At 46.0% G+C, this 27,664-nt stretch overlaps 3 protein-coding genes across 8 annotated transcripts; all 3 read right to left on the bottom strand.

The window, feature by feature from the left end:
• Positions 1-721: 721 nt before the first annotated feature.
• LOC103999705 (uncharacterized) lies at positions 722-18,043 on the bottom strand. 5 transcript variants are annotated; one of them, XM_065093693.1, is made up of 7 exons: positions 17,784-18,043; positions 16,755-17,699; positions 15,235-16,662; positions 14,893-15,117; positions 1,654-1,869; positions 1,538-1,577; positions 722-1,458 (listed from the first exon to the last, which is right to left on the bottom strand). In XM_065093693.1, exons 1-3 carry the CDS (start codon positions 17,913-17,915, stop codon positions 15,850-15,852), a joined length of 1,890 nt encoding a protein of 629 aa, XP_064949765.1. In that variant the 5' UTR covers positions 17,916-18,043; the 3' UTR covers positions 722-1,458; positions 1,538-1,577; positions 1,654-1,869; positions 14,893-15,117; positions 15,235-15,849. The 5 variants fall into 5 exon arrangements, with proteins under 5 accessions (XP_064949765.1, XP_064949766.1, XP_064949764.1 ...); XM_065093694.1 differs by having other exon boundaries at positions 1,551-1,577; XM_065093692.1 differs by having other exon boundaries at positions 722-1,577.
• LOC135598226 (uncharacterized) lies at positions 9,532-15,084 on the bottom strand. The gene is made up of 4 exons (XM_065091764.1): positions 14,893-15,084; positions 11,611-11,679; positions 10,181-10,344; positions 9,532-9,694 (listed from the first exon to the last, which is right to left on the bottom strand). The coding sequence occupies exons 1-4, from the start codon at positions 15,082-15,084 to the stop codon at positions 9,532-9,534; spliced, it is 588 nt and encodes a 195-aa protein (XP_064947836.1).
• Positions 18,044-25,211: 7,168 nt separating the features above from the next.
• LOC135598136 (histone H2A variant 1-like) lies at positions 25,212-27,594 on the bottom strand. 2 transcript variants are annotated; one of them, XM_065091677.1, is made up of 3 exons: positions 27,542-27,594; positions 27,202-27,313; positions 25,212-25,714 (listed from the first exon to the last, which is right to left on the bottom strand). In XM_065091677.1, the coding sequence occupies exons 2-3, from the start codon at positions 27,307-27,309 to the stop codon at positions 25,418-25,420; spliced, it is 405 nt and encodes a 134-aa protein (XP_064947749.1). In that variant the 5' UTR covers positions 27,310-27,313; positions 27,542-27,594; the 3' UTR covers positions 25,212-25,417. The 2 variants fall into 2 exon arrangements, with proteins under 2 accessions (XP_064947749.1, XP_064947750.1); XM_065091678.1 differs by having other exon boundaries at positions 27,431-27,586.
• Between the last annotated feature and the right edge of the window lie 70 nt (positions 27,595-27,664).

Below are 27,664 nucleotides of genomic sequence, written 5' to 3'. Positions count from 1 at the left end.
AATTTTTTTTCTTTTTAAGATATAATAGTATTGATTTTAAAAAAAAAATTTAATATGATATCAGAACGAAAAATCAATTTTTTTTAAGGGAAAGTGTTCTATTCTCTTTTACTTAAGGAGGAAGAGGAATTGCCGCCCCATGAGTTCGTCAATCCTCTCGCGTTTTTAATGCTTGAGATGCTGATGCTTTTTTCTGTTTAGGTGGAAAAGAATCTGACTCTAAAATCCAAATCCAAGTTTAGATTCTTTTCTTTTTGGGTTTCCCTCGGAGAAAATGATTGTATTTATTTCTTGGCGGTCCCAATGATTAGGATTCAAGTGGCGAAAACTATGATCTACCAAAAATTAAGTGGCCACCTATAGTTTAGTTTTGGGGTAATTTACAAGTTTTTCCCATCATTTGGGGGTCGATTCATGTCTATAATCGCGTCAAAATATTGGTACCAAACGAACCATCAAGAAAATACAAACCCAAAAGCTAACACCGTAAATCTCAAATTATTTATTGTGTCAGAATAATAAACTGTAAGGAAATGTTCTCTTCAGTTCAACATTATCACACAAACATTGATAAATAATAATAATAATAATAACTTTTCTTTATAATCCATCCCTCTATGCTTTGATAGAGAAAACGTTAGGATCAGTCAATATTGTTCCTCTGTATCCTCTTCTTATCTTACTTTCCGACTTTGTTGTTGCTTTGAGACTTTTTTTTGTTGCACAAATGCACCGTCGCTTTGCCCATGAGAATGTGTGCATCTCGTGTAAGAGAAATAACACGTTTCCTATACGGAACAACTCTGTCATCCCCAAACTTTTCCTCTCTACACGTACATCTCGCCGGGATCAAACTCAAGAAGAGAAAACAGAGAGAGAGAGAGAGAGAGAGAGAGAGAGAGACGTGATGCATTGAAACTAGAGAAGGAGATCATCCGACCTGAGAGTTCATGACACACGATTCTTCTTCTCCGGTACTTGTTTTGTCCTCCTCGTGAGGGAAGAAAAACCCAAGTATGAACTGGTGGATTTCTCTTCTGATGTTCCCGAACTTGTGTATTTTGTCACTGCAAGACTCTTATTTTTCCACAATTACTGCACCGATTGTTAACTACAACAAAGCTATCCAAGTTCTAAAACTCATGCAATGCACTATTAATCGTCGACCACATCAATTCGCAAGATTGCATGCCCCATTAACAAAGATTTTTTGCCATGATCTAACTCCATCGAGTTAGCAATACCAAAGCTATGATAATGCTCCTTGCATCCATGTAAAACCTATTAATTAAACACAATTCTTACTCTTCTTCCCTAATGAATCATTATTCAGCTGCATTGGAAGTTTCCGGCCCAGAGTTGAGGAAAGAATTCTGTCTTCTGAATTGCTCAGCATATAAATGGGACATCACTCTTTTGTTCGCCAATTGATTTTACTGGAGTATACAGGAAGGATATCTGCAACCTCGAAACCAAGTTCAATGTTGAAGGGAATGTAAAGACGATGTGAGTTTGAAAGTCCGAGACCTAATATCACCTTGTTGGCTTACCGATCCATCCCAACCTCGAATCCTCACCTGTGAGGGCACAGCAGTAGGCCTGAATGTGCCAATCATGATTCTTAATACTATGGAGGGAAAGAGCATCAGTTACCTCGGCAGGCAGGCGACATGGCATCCTTGAGATCCTGCTTGTTGGCAAACACAAGGACCACAGTATGCTCGAGGTCCCAGTGCTGCAGCGGCCGGAAAAGCTCAACCTGGCTCGGTCAGTACTGTCTATCACAGCAATAATGGCATCAGTCCCTCAATTATACATTCATTGCCCATGACGTTCTCAGCCTTTCTTGTCCCCCCCAGAATCCCAGACCTGTGCCATCACAGAACGGTATAATTAGACACTATGATTTAATGGCTCCACCTATAAGCCAAGGATCTGAGATCACCGATTGCAGCATTAAGTAAAGAAAATCCAATCATATACAGACCATCGAGAAGCAAAGTCAAATAAAAACTTCTTTGTTACCCACCACAAGTTCAAGAAACTAAAAACAGTTCAGTTTTGTTGAGACACATAATGTATGGTTGAATGTTGACTATACATAAAAGCATATTTTGGGTACACAATGTGATGTCACTGATGCTATCTCCCATTGAATTCAAGATAACATGGAGAGGATAGACATCTAGAGCTATAGTCTGAAGAACCACCCTAAAGAACATCTGACTGTCGAAGTTGAAGTTATGTGCATATAATGCTTCGTGTAAATGAACAGTCTTAATCATAATCTTCTTTGCAGTTTATTACTTCCCTCAACTGGCACAAGTGCTATGTCATTTTTAAACCGCACAAGAACTCGTAACTTGATGACACTTGTGGAATAATGTTAAAGAAATCTGAAACCTAAAATATGTTTTTCAATTCCAAAAAGTGCAGAGCAAATTTGTATTCGCACAACTACATTTTGCAACATAAATTTCTTATAACCATACTATGCCAAAGTAATATAACTGTCAGGAGTGGATTGCTTCCTACAATTAACTGTGGTCTTTTTCTCTTTGAAGATCTCCATCCATCTGCATGGGCATCACGTCAACTTTACAGGCTGTGTGGCATTCATTTGAGGAACTCATTTGATCCACATGCTACCCAGCCCACATTACACCTTTGGTAACGAGAATTTAAGAAAAAATAAACAGAAAGAGGAGTAGCAGAGCATAAGAGCTTAGCACAATGGTCAATAAATCATCCAAGGAGTTCAGTGAAATCCCCTGAAAACATAGCTTATCAACATCCGCAAGATATGCTAATCCATCTTCTTCATAAAGTACTATTTAGTTCTTCGACTCACCTCGTTTAGGACATCTTTAGCTTTCCATTAAACGTGTCCATAACCAAGTACTTTAAACTACGTTATTTTATGAGTCTCCAAAAAGAGTTCCTTTTCCAACTTTAGACGATCATTAGGATCATAAATTCACAAATTGAAATTTCATTGTCCTTACAAAAAAAACAAAAATAAAAATAAAAAGACAAAAATAAAAACAACTCACGAGTAAAAGGAAAAAGGAACTTGCAAGGAAAAGAGATCACTTCCATAAATTAACTCTCCCATGTGTGTCCACTTCCATGGGTCGTCTCTTGGGTATCAAAGTTAACTGTTCCATCTTCTTTTTACCTCACTCCCAAATCATCATTGTTACTTTATCCTTGCAGATAAACTGGCCATTTCCGTAGCTATCAATCTTAAGTTCAATGCCTCATCCACATTCCCGAAAGTCCTAATTACTTGCTCCCTTTATGTTGATCATTTTTACATAATTTGGTTCACGAGTTTTTCGACCCTCAATTTGTAGGTCCCTCGACCAATCTAAAACAAAGGTAGTAAAACCAACCATAAAACACTCACCTAAAAACTAAAGAAAATAGGACTTCAACTTTGCCAATTAACAATTTTAGTTAAATGGCAAAGAATATAAGATGCACACAAATATAAATCCATCCATATATTTGATAGCAGCTAAGATTTCCCATGATAGCTATCGAGATTTTTCCAACTACATGAGAAAATCTCGCTACTCTGTTATTCTTAACATGGTATCAAAGCAATTTTGTCCTGAGCTAACACCGAGAACCCTTCTCCTTCTCCACCCATTCCCGACCTCATGCCGAAAACCCTTCTCCTTCTCCACCCGTTCTCGACCTCTTCAACGATGCCTTGGGGCTCGGTCATTGGTGGTTCTCCCTGTGGTGTGTTGTCATCGTTGAGGGCTATGTCGAGATCAGCGATGTCTTCCTCCACTTCTTGAAGGGCATCCTCCTAGCCGGCGGTACTAGGGCCTGTTGGGAAAAAACTTGTTAAAGCGAATAATTTTTTTCCCTCTTTGTGTATCAAAATGGGTTCCTCATCAAAATACCAACTTGATATCAAAATGCTAATATCAACTAGAACAGCATAAATAATAGAGCAATAAACCAATCACATAGTGAGACCAAATTTTTAACGTGAAAAACCTAATGCGAGAAAAATCACGAGACTGTAATCCACCTTAAATTTTCACTATCAATAGTAATGATAACAGGTTTACAATAAGTCTTCTCTAAAATAGCAGGAGGATCACAATAACATCAAGATCATATATCTTGGCTCAAGAATAGCATATCTTCATCATATTGATGGATCTCATCATAAGAGAATTTTAGGTCTTACAAAGTAGGTATAGCAGGAAAGTACCTCAGAGAGGGTAAACTATAGATCAACACCATTAGGATTGTAGAGCTTGCTGCAAAAATTCTCTGCATAAAATTTGGGTCAAAACTAATAATGTTTGGCCACTGATCATCAAGTAGAAAACTCAAAGTCCTATTTTTTCTCTCTCCTTTTTCTTTCTTTGTTCTTTCCTCTCGTTGTGCACCGCCGCTGCTACACGTGCTTGAGCCAGGATATATGATCTTGATGTTATTGTGATCCTCTTGCTATTTTAGAGAAGACTTATTATAAATCTGTTATTATTACTATTGATAATGGAAGTTTAAGATGGACTAGGTCCCGTGGTTTTTCCCATATTGGGTTTTCCACGTTAAAATTTGGTCTCACTATGTGATTAATTTATTGCTATATTATTTATGTTGTTCTGGTTGATATTAGCATTTTGATATAAAGTTTGTATTTTGATAAGGAACCCATTTTGATACACAAAGAGGGAAAAGAATTATTCTGCTTTAACAGGTTTTTCCCAACAAGTGGTATCAGAGCAAGGTTATTTGGTGCTAGTTTTTTCTTGTGTGATTGAAATGGAACAGTCAGATGGTATGATTAAATTGAACTCATCAAATTATTCTATTGGAGACGTATGATGGAAGATTTGATCTATTGCAAAGATTTGTATGAGTCTATCAAGGTTAAAGATAAACCTTCTACAGATGAAGAATGAGAAGTTCAACATAGAAAATCTATTGCCTATATTAGAAGATGGATGTATATAAACTTGCATGAGCATATTTTTGATGAAACCAGAGCTGAAATTGTTTGGCAAAGGTTAGAAAATCTCTTTGCGAAAAAGACAGTGGGAAATAGAATTTCTCTCCTTAGAATACTTATAAATTTGAAGTATAAAGATTGTTGTAATATTGTTGAGCACATAAGCCTATTTCAGAGTCTTGCAAACAAGCTGATTGCTATGAAAATAAATATAGATGATGAGATGCAAGGATTATTACTTCTCAGCTCTTTACCAAAAGTTGGGAAACGTATATGGTGACAATTTATAACTCCACACTAAAGGGGACTCTAACTATATATATGGTTAAAGACAGTTTGCTAAATGAAGATGCTAGAAGGAAAGAATAGTATGAATCTTCTTCTGGTGCATTTATTACTGAAAAACAAGAAAGACGTGGAAGAAGTCATAGTAGAAATCCGCATAGTTATAAAGGAATATCCAAGTCTAGAAAAGGTATCAAATGTTTCCACTATAATAAACCAGGTCACATGAAGAAAGAGTGTAGGTTTTGGAAGCGAGAATAGAATGAAAGGAAGAAAAATAAGAAAGAGACCAATACAATTGCTGCTGAAGGTAATATCATTATTGTTTGTAATGACGGTTGTGTCAGTCTTGCAGCTCAGGACAGTAACTGGGTAATTGACTCTGGTGCTTCATTTCATGTTACTTCTCATGGTGATTTTTTCAGATCTTACACTGCTGGTGATTTTGGTAATGTCAGAATGGGAAAAAGTGGTACATCTAAGATTGTGAGTATTGGAGATATTTGCTTAGAGACCAGTATTGGGAGTAAATTGATACTCAAAGATGTCAAACATGTTCCAGATATTCGTCTTAACTTGATATCTATAGGCAGACTTGATGGTGAGGGCTTTGCACATTATTTTGATGAAAGCAAATGGAAACTCACTAAAGGTTCTCGAATTGTAGCAAGAGGAAAGAAACTTAACTCTTTCTATGTCATGGAAGCCAAGCTACACAAAGGAGAAATTAATGCAATTCAGAAGGATAAAAGTATAGATCTTTGGCACAAGAGACTTGGTCATACCAACAAGAAGGGATTTCAAACTTTTGCTAGAAAGCAGTTCTTACCAGAATTATAAGGTACATCTCTTAAATCTTGTGATCATTACTTAGTTGGAAAAACACATAGAGTTGCATTTCATACATATCCATCATCTAGAAGATCAGATGTTATTGATTTAATTCATACTGATATTTATACTATGTAAATTAGAACTCTTGGAGGTGCTCTTTATTTTGTTACTTTTATTGATGATCATTCTAAAAAAGCTTGAGCTTGTGCTTTGAAATCCAAAGACCAGGTACTTGATGTTTTCAAAGAGTTTCATGTCAATGTTGAAAGAGAAACTGGCAGAAAGCTAAAGTGTGTTCAATCAGATAATGGTAGCGAGTACATAGGTCCTTTTAAGAATTATTGCAGGTTCCATAGTATTAGGCTTGAGAAAACAGTTCCTAAAACTCCTCAACAGAACGGTGTGGCAGAAAGGATGAACAGAACCATTGAAGAAAGGATTAGGTGTATACTTTCCCATGTCAAGTTATCAAAGTCATTTTGAGGGGAGGCTATGAGAACTACAATTGACCTGATAAATCTTTCTCCATCAATTGCTCTGAAAGGTGATGTTCCAAAGAGAGTGTCGAAAGGAAAAGATATATCTTATAATCACTTGAGAGTCTTTGGGTGTAAAGCATTTGTTCATATTCCCAAAGACGAAAGGTCCAAGCTTGATAATAAAGCAAAAGCATATATCTTCTTGGGATATGGTCATGAAGAGTTTAGGTATAGATTATGGGATCCAGTGAACAAGAAGATTATTAGAAGCAGAGATGTTGTATTTCTTGAAGACCAATTATTTGATGATGGTGATAATGTTGATAAGCCAAAAACCTTTGTTTATATTCCTTAGAGTTTGGGTCCAGTTCCTTCAGCTGTAGTTCATAATGATTATGGAGGAGATGAACAAGAAAATTATGGTGAGAATGTCAGTGATGAGACTCCTATAGTTGATGATGTTGAACCAACTGAATAAGCACATCCACCACCAGTTGAGATTCCATTGAGAAGATCCACTAGAGAGCGATAACTATCTACCAGATATCCTCCACATGAGTATGTTATGCTTACTGATGGGGGAGAGCCAAAAACTCACCAAGGAGCTATTCTACATGAGCATAAGAATGAGTGGGTTAAAGTCATGCAAGAAGAGATGAGATCCTTGCTTGAGAACCACACATATGACTTAGTAAAGTTCCCTAAAAAGAAAAAAACTCTCAAAAATAAATGGATTTACAAATTGAAGACTAAAAATAATAGCTCATAACAAAGATACAATGCACGACTAGTTGTAAAAGGATTTAGTCAGAAGAAAGGTATTGACTTTGAAGAAATATTTTCTCCTGTGATGAAAATATCCTCTATTCGAGTTATTCTTAGTTTGGCTACCCGTTTGAATTTATAAGTTGAGCAACTTGATGTGAAAACAGCATTTCTTCATGGTGACTTAGAAGAAGAAATTTACATGGAGCAACCAAAATGTTTCAAAGTTAAGGGAAAATAAAATCTGGTGTGTAAGCTTAGGAAAAGTTTATATGGACTCAAATAGGCACCTAGACAGTGGTACAAAAAGTTTGATTCCTTTATGATGAGCCAATGGTATAATAGAACCATATCTGATCATTGTGTGTTTATGAAGAAATTTTCAGATGATGATTTCATTATTCTCCTGTTATATGTTGATGATATGCTGATTATTGACCATGATACTGGTAAAATTGAAATGCTTAAAAGAGAGCTAAGTAAGTCTTTTGCCATGAAAGACTTGGGATCGGTGAAACAAATACTTGGCATAAAGATTCTTCGTGATAGGAAGAAAAGGAAGATTTGGCTATCTCAGGAGACTTATATTGAAAATGTTCTTGAAATATTCAACATGGGTAAAGCTAAAGCAGTTCGTTCTCCACTTGTAGATCAATTCAAGCTTAGTTCGAAATAATATCCTACAAGTGAGAAAGAAAAAGAAGAAATATTCAAAGTGTCTTACTTATCTGCAATAGGTAGTTTGATGTATGCTATGGTTTGAATTAGGTCAGATATAGCTCATGCAATTAGAGTTGTCAACCGATTTCTCTCTAATCCTGGAAAGGAACATTGGGCAGCAGTGAAATGGATATTAAGATATCTAAAAGGTACTTCCAAGTTGTGTTTATGTTTTAACAGTGATGAACCTATGTTAGAAGGGTATACATATGCAAACATGGTAAGTGATACTGATTCCAGGAAATCCACTTTGGGATTCTTGATGACATTTGTAGGGAAAGCAGTCTTTTGGCAGCCTAAGTTACAAAATTGTGTTGCTCTATCAACCACAGAAGTAGAATACATAGCAATTACTAAAGCCTCCAAGGAAACTTTATGAATAAAAAGGTTTCTACAGGAATTGGACTTGAAACAGGAATGATATATTATTTACTGTGATAGTCAGAGTGTCATTCACCTCTCTAAGAATTCAACATACCATTCCAGATCCAAGCATATTGATGTGAGATACTAGATTCGTGATGTGCTTGAGATGAAAAAATTGCACTTGAAAAATGTGCATTCCAATGAGAATGGATCAGATATATTGATAAAGTCTTTGCCTAAGGAAAAGCTTGAAATATGTAGGCGAAGAACGGGCTTAGTACAGCCCACCATATGAGCTGGAGGGGGAATTGGAATTGGGTCCAGCCCATATGTGGGCTTGGACAATTGGGCCTTTTGAGCCCAAATCATTAATTAAAAGGCAAAAGAAAAGGGCAGCGAACGAAAGGGTGCAGCGTGTGCGCACAGCGAGTGGTGGAGGCGCAAGGAGAGAGAAAGAATAGGACTTTGAGTTTTCTACTTGATGATCAATGGCTAAACGTTGTTAGTTTTAGCCCAAATTTTATACAGAGAATCCTTGCAGTAAGCTCTATAATCCTAATGATGTTGATCTATAATTTATCATCTCTAAAGTACTTTTCTATTATACCCACTTTGTGAGACCTAGAATTCTTCTTTTGATGAGATCCATCTGTGATGATAATATGCTATTCTTGAGCCAAGATCTATGTTCTTGATGTTATTGTCATCCTCTGGTTATTCTAAAGAAGATTTATTATAAACCTGTTATCATTACTATTGATAGTGGAAGTTTGAGGTGGACTACGATCCCGTGGTTTTTTCCATATTGGGTTTTTCACGTTAAAAATTTGGTCTCACTATATGATTGATTTATTGCTCTACTGTTTATGCTGCTCTGGTTGATATTTACATTTTGATATCAAGTTGATATTTTGATGAAAAACATATTTTGATGCGATGGAAAAAAATTATTCCGCTTTAATAGATTTTTCCCAACGTGCCCTTCCTCTTCCTCGTCGACTGTTGCAACCTCAGCATCATTGACGAAGCACGATCTCATCAAAAAGCCTCCGCTCGCAATTGGGCAAGCCAAACGATCCCTTCGACGCCCCTCCGGCAACATCAATCTGAAGCAACGAACTCCGGCAACATCAATCTCGTTGCTGCGGTCGCTTTCTTCCCTTCGACAACTGCGGCACTTCCTCGGCGACTTCTTCCGTTGCCGTTCGGCACTTTCCACCGCCTCTCCTTGGGTCGCAGCCACAGCCGCTCGACCATCCCGTCCCTACACTCATCAAGGATCACCATCACAGTCCACTTCCCTTACCGGAGTCGACTTCCCATCACCTACGTAGAACCCCTCTATAACTTCGGCGCTCTGCTCTGCATCCAGAACTCTGCACCAAGCGTAGTGTTGGCCAACTCGCCTGATTGCATAGCATCATCCGGCTGCCTCTCTCCGTCGGCAGCTGTCCCTTTCATAAGCGACCACTGGGACATCACTGATCCACTGCTATCGTTGTAGAAACATTAGCTCCTTCTCCTTTAGTTCCGTAGTGCCTCTTCTCAATTCATCACCCCTGTAAGAGGAGGCGGCCATCAAGCGGACACAGCCCAGCCATCTCCCATTCGGTAGCGAATTGCTGCAGATCTCTGGCCTCTACCACACTGCAGATTTCCGTGTCCCACCAATCGCTGCTCCAAAGATCGACGGTGGAGCGCTGCAGGAGGTGATCGCCGCCTACCTTGTCACCGTCGCTTGAAGCCCAACCTTAACAGAACTGCAATCCACAACTTCTCGCAGAACTGTAGATCTCCCATAGATCTGCTTGTAGTCTTCACTACCGCATCCTGCTCATCTACTGCTTGGGGTAGCGAACTCTTCCCAACACCAAACAGTGGAGCAACAGCAGCAAAGATGAGGAGGGGCCTCCACTGAGAGAGAAGTGAATTGATGTGAATGTGACCAGCATACGGTACTGAGCTCCCTTACATGGACATTTCTTCTTGATCACTGTCGTCGTTACACCGATAGTTTCAAGGAAGTATAGCTTTCCGCACCTAGTCGCAGCCATCTAATCATTTTAGACTCTCATCTTACTACCTCAATTTGATACATATCCCCAATATATCCTCTTCATCTATATCTAACACTCTAATTACTGTTTTCGTAAAAAATGACAATATTTTTTTCTCTACATATCTTATTTCAATCAATGCTGCAACTCTCATTCCCTTCAAGTTATTCATTAATGGTAACTATGCATCTTGTTATGCTCAATTTTTTAATCTCCTATTTGGCTATGATCTATTAGGCTACGTCGATGCTCTTTCCATTATCCATCAGCGATGCTCAACATCCCAAGAGCACCCAATTCAGTAGCAAATCTAGACCACAAACTATGGTTACGCTAAGATCATCTCATCCTTCAAGCAATTCAAGTTTCAGTCACTGGATCCCTTGCCCCACTCATATCTTCATGTGACACTACTGTCAAAATCTGGTACAAGCTGCAAACCACATTGGCAAATCAATCGCGTACTCGCCTGCTTAGTCTCCGATCAAGTCTCATGCAAGCAAAATAAGAGAGAAGTACTATTGCTGACTATCTATAACATATAAAATTTATCATCAATAACTTAGCCCTGATATATCATAATCTTAGTGATAAAGAAGTCATTATCCAGACACTTAATGGCCTCAGGGATGAGTATAAAGAACTGGCAGCAGCAATACGGGCACGTGACTCACCGATATCCTTTGAAGAACTCTATGACAAGTTGATTGACTATAAGATATATCTCAAGCGTGAGGATAAATTGTCATGACCATTCATCATAGCTCAAGTCAGTCAAAAATTAAAGAAGAAGAGCAATCGGTACAACAAACCCATCAACAAAGGTTTGGCCAGCATGCCTCCTGAATTTGTGAGCTCTAAACAAACCTCCCCCCCTCGTTCTCCATCGCATTGGTGTATCTCATTATATCATCTCTGATCTCCAGAACTTGTCCATGCACAACAACTATGGCGGAAATAAAGACATCATCATCGGTGACGGTAATGAACTTCTTATTATTCATACTAGTTCCACAATGCTTAATTCACATGACGTAACTTTTACGCTCGATGATGTTTTATGTGCACCCCACATCAAACGGAATCTCATTTCTATTTCTCAATTCTGCAAACAAAATAATACCTCAATTGAATTCTTTTCTAACTCCTTTCTTGTCAAAGATTTGAGCACGGGAACATCCTTGGTCCACGACTAGAATAAGAACAATATTTATGAGTTACCATCAGTTCCACATATCACCTAGCCCACTGCTTTCTCGTCTGTCACAGCTCCAACTAATTTGTGGCATCATCGTCTTGGTCATCTCTCATCCTCTATTCAGCAAAAACTACTTTCTTGTTATTCTCTTCCTACGCTTAAAACCAATAGTAGTATAACTCATTGTGATATTTGTTTTAAGTAATAAAAGTCATAAACTCCCCTTTGGAATATCCTTCGTATCCTGCTCTAAACCTTTTGAAGTAATTTATACTTATGTTTGAGGCCTTGCGCCAATCACTTCTTTTGACAAGTTCAGATTTTATGTTATTTTCATAGACTATTTCACCAAGTACATATGGTTATACCCTCTCCACCATAAATCAGACATTTCAATAATCTTTACCAACTTTAGAAGATTGGTCGAGAACTTCTTTCAGTCTACAATTAAAACAGTTTACTCCGATGGTGACGGTGAATATCAAGCCCTCACATCCTGCCTCTCTGCTTATAGTATACAATACCTTAAGTCACGCCTATATACTCCTCAACTTGTTGCCTCTGTTGAACGCAAACATCATCATATAGTTGAAACCGGTCTCATACTCCTACATCAAGCTTCCATGCTATCAACTTTTTGGACTACAACATTTCAAGATGTTGTTTACATTATTAATCGTATGCACACTCCAGTCCTCTAGTATGAGTCACCAATCCTTTCATAAACTGAAAAACTATATCACAAATCCCCAAACCTTTCATAAACTCAAAGTATTCGGTTGTTTATATTATTCATGGCTCCATCCCTATACCTCACATAAGATAATACCAAAATCTAAGTCTTGCATTTTCATTTGATACTCAATTGAACATAATGTCTTTCGATGCTATGAACCTCAATCTCAAAAAGTCTTTACCTCCCGACATGTTATTTTTATAGAGACTATCTTTCCGTTTCAAAGTCCTAAGACTCATGTAGTGCGACCTACTCCAACGAATATACATCACTGGAGTACGCTGTCGATCTTGTCAATCGAGTCTCTCACAACGCCATCCAGTTCTTCTCCTCCGGATCCACACACTCTTCTTCTCTCGGTTCAACAGCTCCTCACCCCCTCCATTACTCCTCTCCCTTCTTCACAAGGTTCCCCTTCTATTGACATACTGCTCTCGAAAACCCAACCATTACCTTTATCCTCTCTTTGGGACCAATGACACTGATGTCCCTCAGCATGCCCCAACCAATGTCAGTGCCTCTCCACCGCCCATACCTACAACACACCCTATAGCCTCTGGACATCCAATGACAACACGTTCCAAAAGTGATATTTTTAAACCACGACAAGTCCTTGACCTACATGCTATCACAAAATTCTCGTCAGAGACCATTGAACCTACCACAATTTCTCAAGCCCAAAAATCTTCATACTAACGTAAAGCCATGTGTGAAGAATATGATGCCCTCATCTATAATTCTACATGAACCCTTATACCCTCTCATCCCATACAAAATATCATCGGGTGTAAGTGGGTCTTTCGAATTAAGTGGAACCCAAATAGATCCATTGTCAGATATAAAACATGTATAGTGACCAAAGGGTTTTACCAACGGCCTAATATTGACTTTATAGAGTCATTTAGTCTCGTTGTTAAACCCACAATAATCTGACTTATACTGAGTTTGGCCATCTCAAAAAGCTGGTATTTAAGACAACTCGATGTTAACAATACATTTTTACAAGAAACCCTAACTAATGATGTCTTTATGTAGCAACCTACTAGCTTCATCCACCCTCAGTATCTAAGGCATGCTAGTAAACTACAAAAAGCTATTTATGGACTTTGTCAAGCTCCAAGAGCTTGGTACACCGAACTTGGCTCATTTTTTACATCAACTGCAAGTCTGATACCTCATTATTTTTCTGTCTCTAAAGTGGTAATATAATATAACTTCTAGTGTATATTGATGATATTATTGTCACAGGTAATAATCCTATGGAAATCAAGGCATTCCTCAAGCATTTAGCATATTGATTCTCCCTTAAAGATTTAGGACCCTTGAGTTATTTTTTGAAGTGGAAGCAATATACACGTCTTCAGGACTCTTCCTATCACAAAGAAAGTATATTCAAGATCTATTATCAAAGACGAACATGAAGATATAAAAGCAGTTACAACTCCTCTATCTACTGGCGAGTCACTCAAATTATGTAATGAAAGCTCTACTATGGATCCAACTCAATATCGACAAGTACTTGGATCCTTACAATATTTATCTCTCACCCGCCTTGATATCTCATTTGCGGTCAATAAATTATCACAATTCATGCATCGATCATCTACTATGCATTGATCTGCAGTTAAAAGAATCTTGCAATATCTTCACCGGACCTTCAATCATGGCCTCTTTTTCTGCAAACACTCTCCCCTTCATCTCTATGCCTTTGTTGATGTTGATTGGGCATGAAACTTTGATGACAGAACATCCACATCAAGGTATATTATCTTTCTTGGAGCTAATCCAATCAGTTGGAGTTCTAAGAAACAAAAGACAGTTGCACGATCTATAACTGAAGCTGAATACCATGCTATTGCAACCACTACTGCAGAACTCAATTGGGTCACGAATCTACTCAAAGAACTTGACATCACCTCCACCTCTACTACTATAATATATTGTGATAATGTTGGAGCCACTTATCTATGTGTCAATCCAATATTCCACTCACGCATGAAACACATAACCATCGACTTTCACTTCATGCGAGAACAAGTTATCAAACATCAACTACGTATTTCTCACGTACATATGCTGATCAACTCGCAGACTCACTCACGAAGCCTCTTCCCCGCAAACTTCATCACATCAATCCAAGATCGACATCCTCGACAACAACACCATCTTGTGGGGGCATGATAGCAGCTAAGTTTCCCATGATAGTTGTCGAGATTTTCCTAACTACATGAGGAAATCTTGTTGCTCTGTTAAGGAAAATCCTCTTGTATAAATAGAGAGTACCATATCAAAAACACATATATCTTTCTTCGTTTTATCGTTATTTTTAACAATATTAATAATAAAATATCAAATTTCTACCACTGAGATGTACTCATAAACGCATTGCACTCAAGTTTAGAGCAATTACAAGTTAATTAACCTTTAAATAGCAATAATAGTAGGCTAGCAATCACAAACTTGTCACTGACCTCAAACCGAATGTTCTTGTAGACGACCTCCTCCACGTTACTCCCGATGGAAGGGCTCGTGTTGACGACCTCTCCCAGGTGCAGCTTGTAGAGCGTCGTCGCTTGGCTGGCATTCTCCAACCCGGCCACCACGTTCTTGTACTCGTTGGCGGGGAACAGCAAAAACCAGAACCTCGATGGCACCGCCCCCATCCTACCCCCTGCCTATCCAGGAGCAAACCCTACCTAAATTTACACACCCAAATTAAATAGTTAAGTCCAATAAAAACAAATTTGTAACCCTAATCCATGGGATCGAGATCAGGGGATGAACTAACAGATCAAACAAAGGAAAGAAAATACCAGGCTTGTCCGAACGAAGAGGGCAACAGGATCCAACCTGGCGATGGCGAATCGGAGGAGGAATCGAGAGACATGACCCGAGGGTACTCTGATCCTTCCGCGATCAAGAATCGAGAGGGCGCGAGAGACGCGAAACAACCTGGGAAATCTTGGCTTTTCCAAAGCTTTCCTTCATCATCCAGATTCGTTAATACAGAGGAGACGTAGACAGAAGCAAATCCACGTCGGTGCCAGAGCGGCACAACGGCATGGGCCCAGAAACTTCATCAAGGGGGTATCATTTTGGGTCCGAACCGATCAGCGTTAGTAGATGGAGGTGTTCTTGTTACGTTAGTATGCATGGCCTCGACGTAGAAAGCTAAGCGCCTTCATGTCGGCGCCGGCGCGGCACGATCGTGTGGGCGCCGCCAAGTCCTCAATGTCTGAGGCCCATGGGCTTTGTTTTGGGTCAAAACGGTTTGGTGTATGTATGTTAATACTTTGTCAGGGAAACAAAAGTCAAAGCTCGGACAGCTGCAGTTCCTGAACCGTTTACGGAGAAATCACGGCCGCCAAAATGGGACGAGGATCATGATCGGGGTATGATCCGTTCGATTGCGATGCAAGCACGCTGATTTAGAAGAGCCGCTTGCTGCGGGAACGAATGGCGCGGGGCATAGCGTCGGCGAGGTCGCTAATTGTGGCGGAGACGAGGTCCTTAAATATCTGGCGTTCGATTTGGATGACGGCGTCGGCCACCTCGGCGGCGGGCCGGGCCCAGACGTCTAGGGTTTCCACGAATAGGTCCCTGCGCACGGCCCAGCACGTGACGCTGCTGAGGTCGCCGGCCATTGCCTGCCGCCCCGCCCGTCGTAGCTCAGCCCACACCTCCGGCAGTAGATAGGCGGCGCCGCCGGGAGCGACCATGGAGAGGGATCCTGGAAGCACGAATGACTCCCAGGGAGGGGGCGACAGGCAGCGTTTCCGGTCGAGGATCTCTGCCACGGCGTCGAACACGAGGAGGCGGCGGAGCCGCGTGTCCTTCGAGCATTCGGGCGATCCGCTGCTGCGCTTCTCGAGCAAGTCGTACGCATCGGTCGTGTCGGCGTGGCTTCCCGTGGCGCGGAGAATCTCCGCCACGTACACGTAGTCGGCATCGTCGACCTCCTCCTCCGGCGCCTCCCGACCGCGTCCGCTGTACGATGCAATGGCGTCGTCTTCGCGCTCGGTCAATTGATCTCCTTTGGAGTTGTCGGAGCGCTTGGAGACCGGAGAGCACGGGGAGCTCTCCTCGCCAAGGAGGGGAGAATTGATGACCGAGACAGGACACGGCTGCTGCTCTGCCGTGGCCGCAACCTGCTCCGTCACAGTGAAAGCTGTGATGCTTTGCAGCAACCGGTCGAACCGCTCCAACAGCTGCCGCCCCGCCCTGCAGTCCTCCGGAGATCTCTGCATCATCATAATCGTCCATTCCATGTGAGAAGCACGAAATTTGACGACATCGAAGCATGATAAAGATAGAAATGTCAGTGAAGTAATACATCGACGGGCAACGGAGAGTGGGTGGTGCTGGAGGTATCGTCCTCCGCCAGTGAGCGTGTTTTCCGCTTGAAGATGACCTCTTGCTTTGGCCGCTGATTTGGCAGCAGTCGCCCGGTAACTGGACTTTGCCCAATTTGATTCGGAGGGATTTTCGGTGGATTCACGGCCGAGATCCGCCTTCGAGGTGACGAACTCTTACCGGACGCCACCGCAATTGAGGACCTCTGCTTCGCCGTCGAGCTCGTAGCCCAGTTCTCCGGTTCATGGCTTCCTGTAGGAGTCCGATCGGCCCTCCGATAGCACCGGACGGGACGAGTTGCTGACTCCACTTTGGGGTTCCGGCGAGTGACACCGGGCCCGGGTGGCAGCGGCGGGCGGGGTCCGCTCGGCGGCCTCTGGGGCGGAGTGGAAGCGGGTTCGATGACGACGTTCCTCGAGTTGTGGGAGCACCTGTAGCGGTCGTCGTGTAGGTGGTCGCTGCGGTCGTTGATCTGGTGATCCAACGATTTGGAGTGCAGGAGCCCCTGCAGCTGGAGCGCCTCCAAGATCTGCTTCAGCGTCTTCAAATTCCTCGCCGCCTCGTCCATCCCTCGCATCAGGCGCCGCTTCCCGGATTCAACAGGGAGCAATTCCCACCTCTTCGGCTCCGTGAAGACGCCCGCCGTGTCGAAGAAGCTCTTCCTCTGGACCGCAGGAAGGAGGGGCCTCCTCGCCTGCGATTTGGATTTCGGGAACGAGCCCCCGTCGAGGAGCGGGCAGTCCGCTGGATCACTAACAACACGAGACTCAGAGACGGACCGGAGTAGCTCCGCGCGGCCGGCGGCAGCGACGTCCGGAAGTGCGTCGAGCCCCATTAGCCGTGCGACGACGCTCGGGGACCGGCGCTGCCTCTCCTTCTCCTTGGAAGCATCCGATCTCTCCAACGGCAAGGTGGATCCGGCGGCCTGAATTCACAAACTCACCATTACAACATCCACGAAGAACGCCAAAAGGCACAAAAAAATCACGTCTTTTGGGGAGGTTCGAACCCGGGATGGAGGGAAGCGCTTCCGCGGGAGGATCTGGTGGCGGTCCAAGAGGTGGAGGAAGCCGGCCATGCAACCCATCTGCCGCTCGAATTGCTTCTGGTCAATGAGTCCCCCGCCGCCGCTCGGCGCCATCACCTCCTCTTCGTTCAACGATGCTTCGCCGATCGAAGGTCAGTAGGGAAGCCTTCTTCTCTCTCTCTCTCTCTCTCTCTCTCTCTCTCTCTCTCTTAACGACCCGATCGTGCGGTGAGTCAGAGCATCACCGACCGGGGAGGTGGTGTGGGCGACTGCGCCATGCACGTGGCAGGTCAACTTTCGACCCCGTCGGTCAAAGTGTCGGCGGCTGAGACACGACTTCCCCGTTGGTGGACAAGCGGGCCCCGACAACGTGTTCCAATGATAAAGCGCTCTTCACTGATGGCTTGGCAAAGGCCAATGTGGGTGTGTGTTTGAATGCACGTGAAAGAGAGAGAGAGAGAGGGCAATTGTCTAACAAGAGCTTCTCTAATTTAGAGCTGTCCGACAGCAGGAAGAAACAACCGGTTAGTTCTTAATTGATCCATTGCATAAACTTGAGTCCAACTAGTCTACAAAATGGGGCCCATAATTTTCATCAGGCTCACCGCAAAAATTAATTAGTTTCTACTTGAAAACAAGACGGCATCAACAAGATCCATTGGCCTCACCTTCTCAATTAGTGTGATGTGACAATGCCATAGCTAGGATTTTTATTACCAATAACACAAACTTTCCTTGTTATATATTTGATCTACCTCAAGGCAAGATATATAAAACAAAATATTTGTGGACCAAAAGACCCCAAGGACTTAAAATAAGTTGCATCATGTCCCCTCCCCACATGCAGTCCCCCCCCCCACATACACAACTAAACTCGAAAGCTATCCTTTTGCTGCAGTAGCTACAGACACATCCAATCTTCGGTAGTGCGTAACATGAATAAAATAGGCTCTATAAATGCTAACCGTTACGGTAAGTAACTTTTTTAGCCGTGGCCTCGGGGTCGTCGCGGCTCGGTTCGGGGGTCCGGATGTCGGGGATCTCGGGCAGCGTCCCTCGGGGTCTCCCGACGGCCGCGCCGAGGAGGTTCGGGTCGGGAAGAGGCGACACCGTCTTGTACCTGCACACAGGTCGGGCCGGGAGCTCGGCCCGACCCCTCCGACGATCAAGTTAGAGGAAGACGTGGAGGGGGTTGTGGATGAGGCAGAAGAAGAGCCTCTGAGTGTTTTGTGTCTGAGTGAGTTCCTCCCTGGTCCCTCCGGCTAGGGGACGTTTATAGTGGAACTTGGCATTACCGGGCGTGCCATCCCGTCGGGGCAGGGCCGTACCTCTGATGGCGTCCGACATCGTCGAGGATGTTGCGTGGAGGACCGGGGAATCGCAGGGTATGAGCGAGCTCCAACCGTTACCTGCTTCTGTCTCGTCCGACTGTGCTGGGTCAACCGAGGGGGCTGTGCGCTCAGTGAGGCTGACGTCTGGGCACAGATCGTTACCTTTATTGCCCCCCTGGGGTGCCGCGCCTGTCCACATGCGGGCGACGTCGTCAGGAGCGGGGTCTGCCATTTTTTGTCATATCATATTCCCCCCCCAAAGGAAGCCATGGCTCGGTTTAGGGTGGAAGGGATTCGAGGCGTGGCTTTGATCTGTAAGTGGTCTCTTCGCGGTTCATGATCGAGACACACGTCCGGGGCGAATAGGCTGCGCCGCAGAGGCGCTTCGAGTGGCATGAGGCCGAGGAACACGTCTCGGGCGGGCTGGCCGCGCCGAGGAGGTGGTCTCGGGGACATGCGGCCGAGGAGCACGTCTCGGGCGGGCTGGCCGCGCCGAGGAGGTGGTCTCGGGGACATGCGGCCGAGGAGCACGTCTCGGGCGGGCTGGCCGCGCCGAGGAGGTGGTCTCGGGGACATGCGGCCGAGGAACACGTCTCGGGCGGGCTGGCCGCGCTGAGGAGGTGGTCTCGGGGACATGCGGCTGAGGAGCACGTCTCGGGCGGGCTGGCCGCGCCGAGGAGGTGGTCTCGGGGACATGCGGCCAAGGAGCACGTCTCGGGCGGGCTGGCCGCGCCGAGGAGGTGGTCTCGGGGACATGCGGCCGAGGAGCACGTCTCGGGCGGGCTGGCCACGCCGAGGAGGTGGTCTCGGGGACATGCGGCCGAGGAGCACATCTCGGGCGGGCTGGCCACACTGAGGAGGTGGTCTCGGGGACATGCGGCCGAGGAGCACGTCTCGGGCGGGCTGGCCGCGGACCTCTGGCGCTTTGAGAGCCCTCGGGGAGTGGCTTGCGGAAAGGTTGTCGTTCTTTTTCGTCGTCGAAGAATCGCAGTGGCCGTTCTCCATGCTTTTCCCTGCAGTGTCTTTGGGTCTGCATTTATGGCAGGGTGTTCGTTGGGCTCTAGGCAGCGTAACAAGGGGCGCGAGAAGGACCGCTTGTATCGCCGTCCTCCTTCTTCAGAGTACCACGCCTGCGTCCGACGCAAACGTCGAGTCGTGGTCTCGTCGTGGGGTAGGGTCCCGTCCCGCTTGAAGCGCAGCATCTCTTGTACCCACGTGGTCGGCGCGCCGTCTGTGACCGTGGTGATGATCTCTGTGGCTCGGCGAAGGGGCTCTTTGGTCCCGGGTTGAGCCCAGGGATCCGAACCGGATGCCAGCTTTGCCAGAGCGTCGGCTCGCTGGTTCTCGCTCCTGGGAACTCTTGACAATTCAAAACGGGTGAACTTGGTGGCAAGGTTTTTTACCTGTGCCAAATATTTCGCCATGGTCGGGTCCCGGGCTTCGTACCCGCCGCCGAGCTGCTCAGCCACCAGCTGCGAGTCGGTGAGGACGTGTATGTCGGACACCCGCATTTCTAGTGCCAATTGGAGCCCCGCCAGGAGAGCTTCGTATTCTGCTTCGTTATTGGTGGCTCTGAACCCGAAGCGGAAGGAACGCTCGATCGAGCGACCGTCAGGTGTAACCAGCACCAGCCCCGCGCTGGCGCCCTTTGCGTTGGCCGATCCGTCTATGTGGAGAGTCCATGTCTCACGAGGTGGTTCGGGTTCTTCGCCTGTGATCGGGGTCAGCTCTGCGATAAAGTCGGCCACGGACTGGGCTTTCATGGCAGTCCGAGGTATGTACCGTATGTCGTGCTCGCCAAGCTCCACTGCCCATTTGAGGAGACGCCCTGCAACGTCAAATTTAGACAAGACAAGCCGAAGTGGCTGGTCAGTTATTACCTCAATCGGGTGGGCCTGGAAATAGGGGCGGAGCTTTCGCGTCGATAGCACGAGCGCCAGCGCCAGCTTTTCGATTGGCGGGTAGCGTCCCTCTGGCCCGCTCAACATGTGGCTGACATAGTAGACCGGCAGTCGGTCGCTGGAGTTTTCCTTGACCAGAACCGAGCTGACCGCGTGCCGAGAGGCGGCGAGGTAGAGGCCCAATTTCTCCCCTGGGGAGACCGAAGCGAGTCGGGGGAGGTTGGCCAGGTGTTGCTTCATCTGTTCGAAGGCCCTTTCACATTCCGCCGTCCATTGGAAGTTTTTTGGACCCTTCAGGGCCTTGAAGAAGGGGAGGCAGTGATCTCCCGATCGGGAAAGGAATCGTGACAGGGCGACTAGCCTCCCGTTGAGGCGTTGCAAGTCTCTAATCGTCCGAGGAGGCTGCATGTCAATGATAGCCTGGACCTTTTCCAGGTTGGCGTCAATCCCTCTCTTGTGTATGATGAATCCGAGGAATTTTCCCGAGGTTACGCCGAAGGCGCACTTGGCAGGGTTGAGGCGCAGGCCGAACCTTCGCAGGGTGTCAAATGTTTCAGCGAGGTCGGAAGAATGAGCCTCCGCGGTTCGGCTCTTCACGATCATGCCGTCGACGTATATCTCCATGTTTCGTCCAATTTGATGGGCGAACATCCTGTTCACCGTCCTCTGGTACGTGGCCCCGGCATTTTTCAACCCGAACGGCATGACTTTGTAAAAGTATACCCCATGCTCGGTGAGGAAGGCTGTGTGTTCTTGGTCTTCGGGTGCCATCCTGATTTGGTTGTACCCCGAGAAGGCATCCATAAACGAGAGACGGGCGTGGCCGGCTGTGGCGTCGACTAGCTGGTCGATCCTCGGTAGGGGGTAGCAGTCTTTCGGACATGCATTGTTGAGACTAGTGTAGTCAATGCACATACGCCAGCTTCCATTAGGCTTTTTGACGAGGACTACATTGGAGAGCCATTGTGGGTACCTGGCTTCTTCTATGAAACCGGCCGCCAGAAGTCGGTTTACCTCTTCTCGGATGGCAAGTTGCCGATCCGGGGCCTACCGCCTGGGCCTTTGTTTCACCGGACGGGCGTCGGACGAGATGTTTAGGTGGTGTAGCGCGACTTCTGGGTGGACTCCTACTAGGTCTGATGGCGTCCAAGCGAAGATGTCGGCGTTGGCTTGCAGAAGGCCGACGAGCTGCTGTTGCTCCAGTTCGGGCAGTCCCGACCCGACTTTGATTGTTTGATCGGGCCTGCCTTTGATTAGCGGCAGGTCGATGGTGGATTCCCTCGGCTCGGGGCGGGGAGTCGGCTTTTTTCCCTCCCGGGGGTCCTCCAGCGGGGATTGGGCCCTTGCTCTTTTGTTTAACGTCATGGCAATCAAGTAGCAGCGCCTGGACTCCCAGGAGTTTCCCACCACTTCCCCGACCCCATCGTGGGTCGGGAATTTGATGGTTTGGTAGTAAGTTGAGATGACAGCTCGGATCTTGTTGAGGGTTGGTCGTCCGAGGATGGCATTGTACGCCGTGGGGAGGTCGACCACCAGAAAGGAAGTCATTACTGTTTTGGTCTTTGGGAAAACTCCCAAAGTTAGGGGCAGGGTGACAGCCCCTAGTGAGGAGATTGAGGCACCGGTAAACCCCGTGAGCGTCGAGCATACCGGCTTCATGTTCTCTTTGACCAGGCCGAGCTTCTGGAAGGCATCCCAATAAAGTATGTCGGCCGAGCTCCCAGTGTCGACCATGATCCTTCTCACTTGCGCGCTGGCGATTCTGGCTGATATCACCAGCGCGTCATCATGTTCGGCTAGCTCAGGTCCCCCGGTCGGGAAAGTGACTTCGGGCCCTTTTTCATATTTGGGAGCTTCGGCCAGGGAGGCCCTGGCGTATGCCTTTCCGCCCGTCACGGAGCTCCCTCCGGACGCGGATCCGCCGGTTATGACGTCTATGTGTCACTCGATGGGACCCTCCGGGCGTGGTGAGAGCTCCTTATCTGGCCGGAGGTATGGGCCGAGGTGCCCTCGGCGGATGAGCTCCTCAATTTGCCTTTTTAACTCTCGACACTGCTCGGTGTCGTGACCGGGCTGTCGGTGAAAACGGCAGTATTTAGAGCGGTCCGCGAGTTCGCGCGGGCTCCTCATCGGGTAAGGGTCTTTGAGAAGGCCTTTCTCCTTGATGTGGAGAAATATTTCGGTCCGGGAGGAGTTTAGGCCCGAGGGAGGGGACCTAGGTACCGCATCGTTGAGTCCGTCAGCCCTACGCCGGGAGGCAGCGGGCTGTTGTTGGTGGGGCTGCTCTGGCTTAACCCTCTTGCGCTCGTCGCGCCTCCCGACCATCCATGCTTCAGCAGCGATGAACTGATTCGCACGCTGCAACATTTTTGGTACCGAAGTGGGGGGTCGCTCCACCAGAGACCAGAAGAATCTGGTAGGCCGCAGGCCCATCATGAATGCCTGCATCATCAAAGAAGGGTGAGCATCAGACAGCCCGCGAATTTGTGTGGTGAAGCGGTTCACAAAGTGGGAAAGGGGCTCGTCCTCCCTCTGGTTGAGCCCGAGGAGCATTGCCACCGACGGCTTTGGTTTGGCGTGAGCCAGGAAGTTAAGCTCGAAGTCTTTGGCCAACTGGTTGAAAGAGGCGATGGTCGCGGTCTTCAGATTGCTGTACCACGCTCGAGTCGAGCCTCGCAGGGTTGTCGGGAATGCCCTGCACATTAGGGCATCGGACGTCCCGTACAGCGCCATCTGGGCGCGGAAAGCAGCTACGTGGTCCGTCGGGTCGGTGGCGCCGTCGTAGGCGTCCAATGAAGGGAGCCGAAAATGCGGCGGGATCGCTTGCTCTTGAACCTCGGGGGTGAAAGGGGACCCCTGGTGTTGTTCGGCCCCCGGGTCTCCCCTGGTCCTGCGAACCTCTCGCTGCACCTCATCCAGTCGGTGGCCTACGAGGCGCAACTGGGTCCACAAGCCCTCCGTCGAGTCTGAAAGCGGGGCCACGGGCGTCGGGTGCGTCGCTGGATCCTCCGCTCCTCGACTCCCGGGTTGGGTCGACTGGCCCGGAGGTGAAGCGGGAGACTCGGGAAGCGGTGCGTGGGTCTGGGCGGCGGATCGTTGCCGTTGTGGAGGTAGGGTTGAGTGTGAAGACGTCGGATGAGAGACCAGCGGGATGATGGTCTGCATCACTCCCGTAAGAGCCCGGACCTGGTGTGTGAGGTCATAGAAGGCTTCGGGTGGCACGGGTGACGGGCCACCGGGATTGCCGATGGGCGGCGATAGACCCGGGTCGTTGAACAATCGCCAGTAGCGCTCCGAAATCGCAGCGGGGCGCTCGTCTCGAACCCCCCCCTGCAGGGGATGTTCTCCCGTTGCGTCGGTCGGGTGCGACCTGACGACTGGGGGTTCGTCGGAGTGGGCCTGCTGATCGCTCGACATTCGGACGGGCCCTCCCTAGCACCAATATGTTACGGTAAGTAACTTTTTTAGCTGTGCCCTCGAGGCCGTCGCGGCTCGGTTCGGGGGTCCGGATCTCGGGGATCTCGGGCAGCGTCCCTCGGGGTCTCCCGACGGCCGCGCCGAGGAGGTTCGGGTCGGGAAGAGGCGACACCGTCTAGTACCTGCACACAGGTCGGGCCGGGAGCTCGGCCCGACCCCTCCGACGATCAAGTTAGAGGAAGACGTGGAGAGGGTTGTGGATGAGGCAGAAGAAGAGCCTCTGAGTGTTTTGTGTCTGAGTGAGTTCCTCCCTGGTCCCTCCGGCTAGGGGACGTTTATAGTGGAACTTGGCATTACCGGGCACGCCATCCCGTCGAGGCAGGGCCGTACCTCTGATGGCGTCCGACATCGTCGAGGATGTTGCGTGAAGGACGGGGAATCGCAGGGTATGGGCGAGCTCCAACCGTTACCTGCTTCTGTCTCGTCCGACTATGCCGGGTCAACCGAGGGGGCTATGCGCTCAGTGAGGCTGACGTCTGGGCACAGATCGTTACCTTTATTGCCCCCCTGGGGTGCCGCGCCTGTCCACGTGCGGGCGACGTCGTCAGGAGCAGGGTCTGCCATTTTTTGTCATATCACTAACCAAATTATACCGCTAGAGACAACCTGATATTTATTTCACCCAAATAAGTAAGAAACCACACAAACAAACAGCTCATAACATTTGTACTAAAAAAGATACTGAGATGTTAGGTTATAACAACAATAACATGGTTTAGTTTCTGATTTAAAGAGGCATAAGAATTGATGTTAGGCTATATAACAACAGTCAAATCCCAGTCCTATTATACTAGGACCAGAAAAGCTAGCGCAAACATTCGATCGTTCGATGCTAATAATCAACAGGTTCACTGATTAATAAAGCCACACATAAGCTAGTATCACGAACCACAACAAAACCCTACTTTCATTCCTTGGTGGATTTGTTAATGAGGGATTTGTGGATGTGGGGGATGACACCACCACCAGCAATGGTACCCTTGATAAGGGTGTCAAGCTCCTCATCTCCACGGATAGCCAGCTGAAGGTGACGCGGGGTGATACGCTTCACCTTTAAATCCTTGCTTGCGTTTCCAGCAAGCTCCAACACCTCCGCTGTTAAGTACTCTAGTATGGCAGCAGAATACACTGCTGCTGTGGCCCCAACTCGTCCATTCGCAGAGATTCTGGATTTCAGGTGCCGATGGATTCGCCCAACAGGAAACTACAATATCCACAAACGAATTGACATGAGAAATGAAGACATGCATGAACGACGTCACGATTCAAGCCTAAGTGCCACATGGAACAAGTTCCTGGTTATGATTCTACATGATCTTTTGTTATGATTCAAGCTCAAATATAATATAGGACAGATCCTGGTTACCAAGAAAGATACTCATAATAATAATAATAATAATAAAATTAGAGCCCTATTAACAATAATAGACTGATTGATGCATCATAACCCCATGAGGCCAATCAAGATAACACAATCTCTCACTCACGGCATGGATATTATAACCTCCATTTTAGTATGATCTTTAGGATTCCTGCAAATACTACAAGGTATGAAGGCATAACGATCACTACATCACTGCCATCATCCATGATGTCTATTTCTAGCATACTCGAGAGTCAATAAGAAAGATAGATCATGTGTGCCCCAACAATCTTGATATCACAATGAATTAGGACTCGTAGTGTCCACTTCAAGGGGAGCCTCGTCCACAAGTAAAAGCCAAAACTCACACTAATGGAGGACTGCTCAAGTATCCAAGTGTCGCGATCTTGATGACAATGTATCCAACCAACCAAAATCTACATAGGCCATACACAACATTATGCAATAAAAATAAATTATAAGAATTACTATTTTCCTGGTTTGGATAATTAAATTAAAAAACATTGTAACAACAAAGAACTATAAATAATGTGACAGAACAATCAAAGATAAACCAATTAAAAGTCCACCAGCTAATTGATTGTTCAAACAACACATCACATATAAAACCAACACTGGTCGTGTTCTAACAGCATCAGTAGCAAATCAGCTAAGAATCTACTTTCCCAGTTACTTAGTGAGAGAATGGAAGAATAAACAAGAGAGAAGACCGCTTTCCCTTTCCTTGTTTGGATCAATAGAAGAGAATGAATCACTTAAATTTCTCTGTTAGAAACCCTTTACCAGATAAACAAAATGAGGATTCCTCAGAAAATTGTGATAAAATGAGAAATATTACCATCTCCATTTCCATTCTCAAGTAATTGTTTCCAAAATGAAAGAATTACGTTCGCTTATCACGAATACTCATATTTTCACTCCTACTTGTCTCCATCCACAGGCCCTAATCGTCGAGTAAAAGAACATATGCCAATGTTGTACAACCCCTAATTAGTACCCTCAGTATACGACAGATTCCCACAAAAATGAACCAGCAGCAGTAGTTCATACGGTAAAAGACACTCTGGATAAGATACTATGGTGTGTTACTTATCAAAATGCTGCTGCCAACGTCGACGGACAAGATCTGGGTTCCCGCTGTTGAATTCACACTACCCTAGAGCACTGGTATTAGAATAGCCATACGACGGTGCCTAAGAACTCAAAAAGAACGCCAAAATCATTGAGATAGTGTTATCTTCCAGTATTACAATCGAAGGCACAAGCCGGCTTCTTCCTGATATAACGCCAGAATGAAGAGGGCGTACCTGCAAACCAGCTCTCGAAGACCGAGAAACAGGCTTCTTCTTGTCCTTGTCCTTGTTCGCCGCCGTTGTCTTCGCCGCCAAAAGCCCCTTCCCTCCTTTCCCTGCCATATCCCTGCTCATCAACAAAAAGAAACAAGAGTCAGCCGTAGATCAGAGCAAAAAGGAGCTGAAGAACCCTAAATCCTTCAAAAGAGACCAACTAAACGAGGCGAGAATTCTCGAAATAAACCCTGAATCGGAAGCAGAAGAACACGAGAAAGAGCGAAATGGGCACGACGGAACCGAGATTAGGAAACCCTAAGAGGTGGGAGGCGAGGAAACTAGGAATAAAGCAGGGCACCTCCTCTTCGGTCTGATCTGTGGCTCGAGATCGGGCTCGGACAGAGAAGAGAAAGAGTGAGTTGGGGGGCATTAGATTTAAAGCGAGCGGGAGAGGGGGTTTTTGTGGCTACGATGGCGGTTA

Source organism: Musa acuminata, chromosome BXJ2-1, assembly GCF_036884655.1.
Source record: "Musa acuminata AAA Group cultivar baxijiao chromosome BXJ2-1, Cavendish_Baxijiao_AAA, whole genome shotgun sequence".
Taxonomy (NCBI): domain Eukaryota; kingdom Viridiplantae; phylum Streptophyta; class Magnoliopsida; order Zingiberales; family Musaceae; genus Musa; species Musa acuminata.
Note: the sequence above shows the minus strand (reverse complement) of the source record. Positions and strands in the feature narration are given on the sequence as shown.

Coding starts and splice junctions, on each gene's coding strand:
- LOC103999705 (XM_065093692.1), bottom strand. CDS start 17,915: ATGGCGCCGAGCGGCGGCGGGGGACTCATTGACCAGAAGCAATTCGAG. Junction 17,700..17,783: donor AGCGCTTCCCTCCATCCCGG/GTTCGAACCTCC, acceptor TTGTGAATTCAG/GCCGCCGGATCCACCTTGCC. Junction 16,663..16,754: donor ACTCTCCGTTGCCCGTCGAT/GTATTACTTCAC, acceptor ATGATGATGCAG/AGATCTCCGGAGGACTGCAG.
- LOC135598136 (XM_065091677.1), bottom strand. CDS start 27,309: ATGGCAGGGAAAGGAGGGAAGGGGCTTTTGGCGGCGAAGACAACGGCG. Junction 25,715..27,201: donor CTTCGAGAGCTGGTTTGCAG/GTACGCCCTCTT, acceptor TGGATATTGTAG/TTTCCTGTTGGGCGAATCCA.
- LOC135598226 (XM_065091764.1), bottom strand. CDS start 15,084: ATGGGGGCGGTGCCATCGAGGTTCTGGTTTTTGCTGTTCCCCGCCAAC. Junction 11,680..14,892: donor ACAAGAACATTCGGTTTGAG/GTCAGTGACAAG, acceptor TTCTTATTCTAG/TCGTGGACCAAGGATGTTCC. Junction 9,695..10,180: donor TGGATTGCAGTTCTGTTAAG/GTTGGGCTTCAA, acceptor TGATGAGTGTAG/GGACGGGATGGTCGAGCGGC.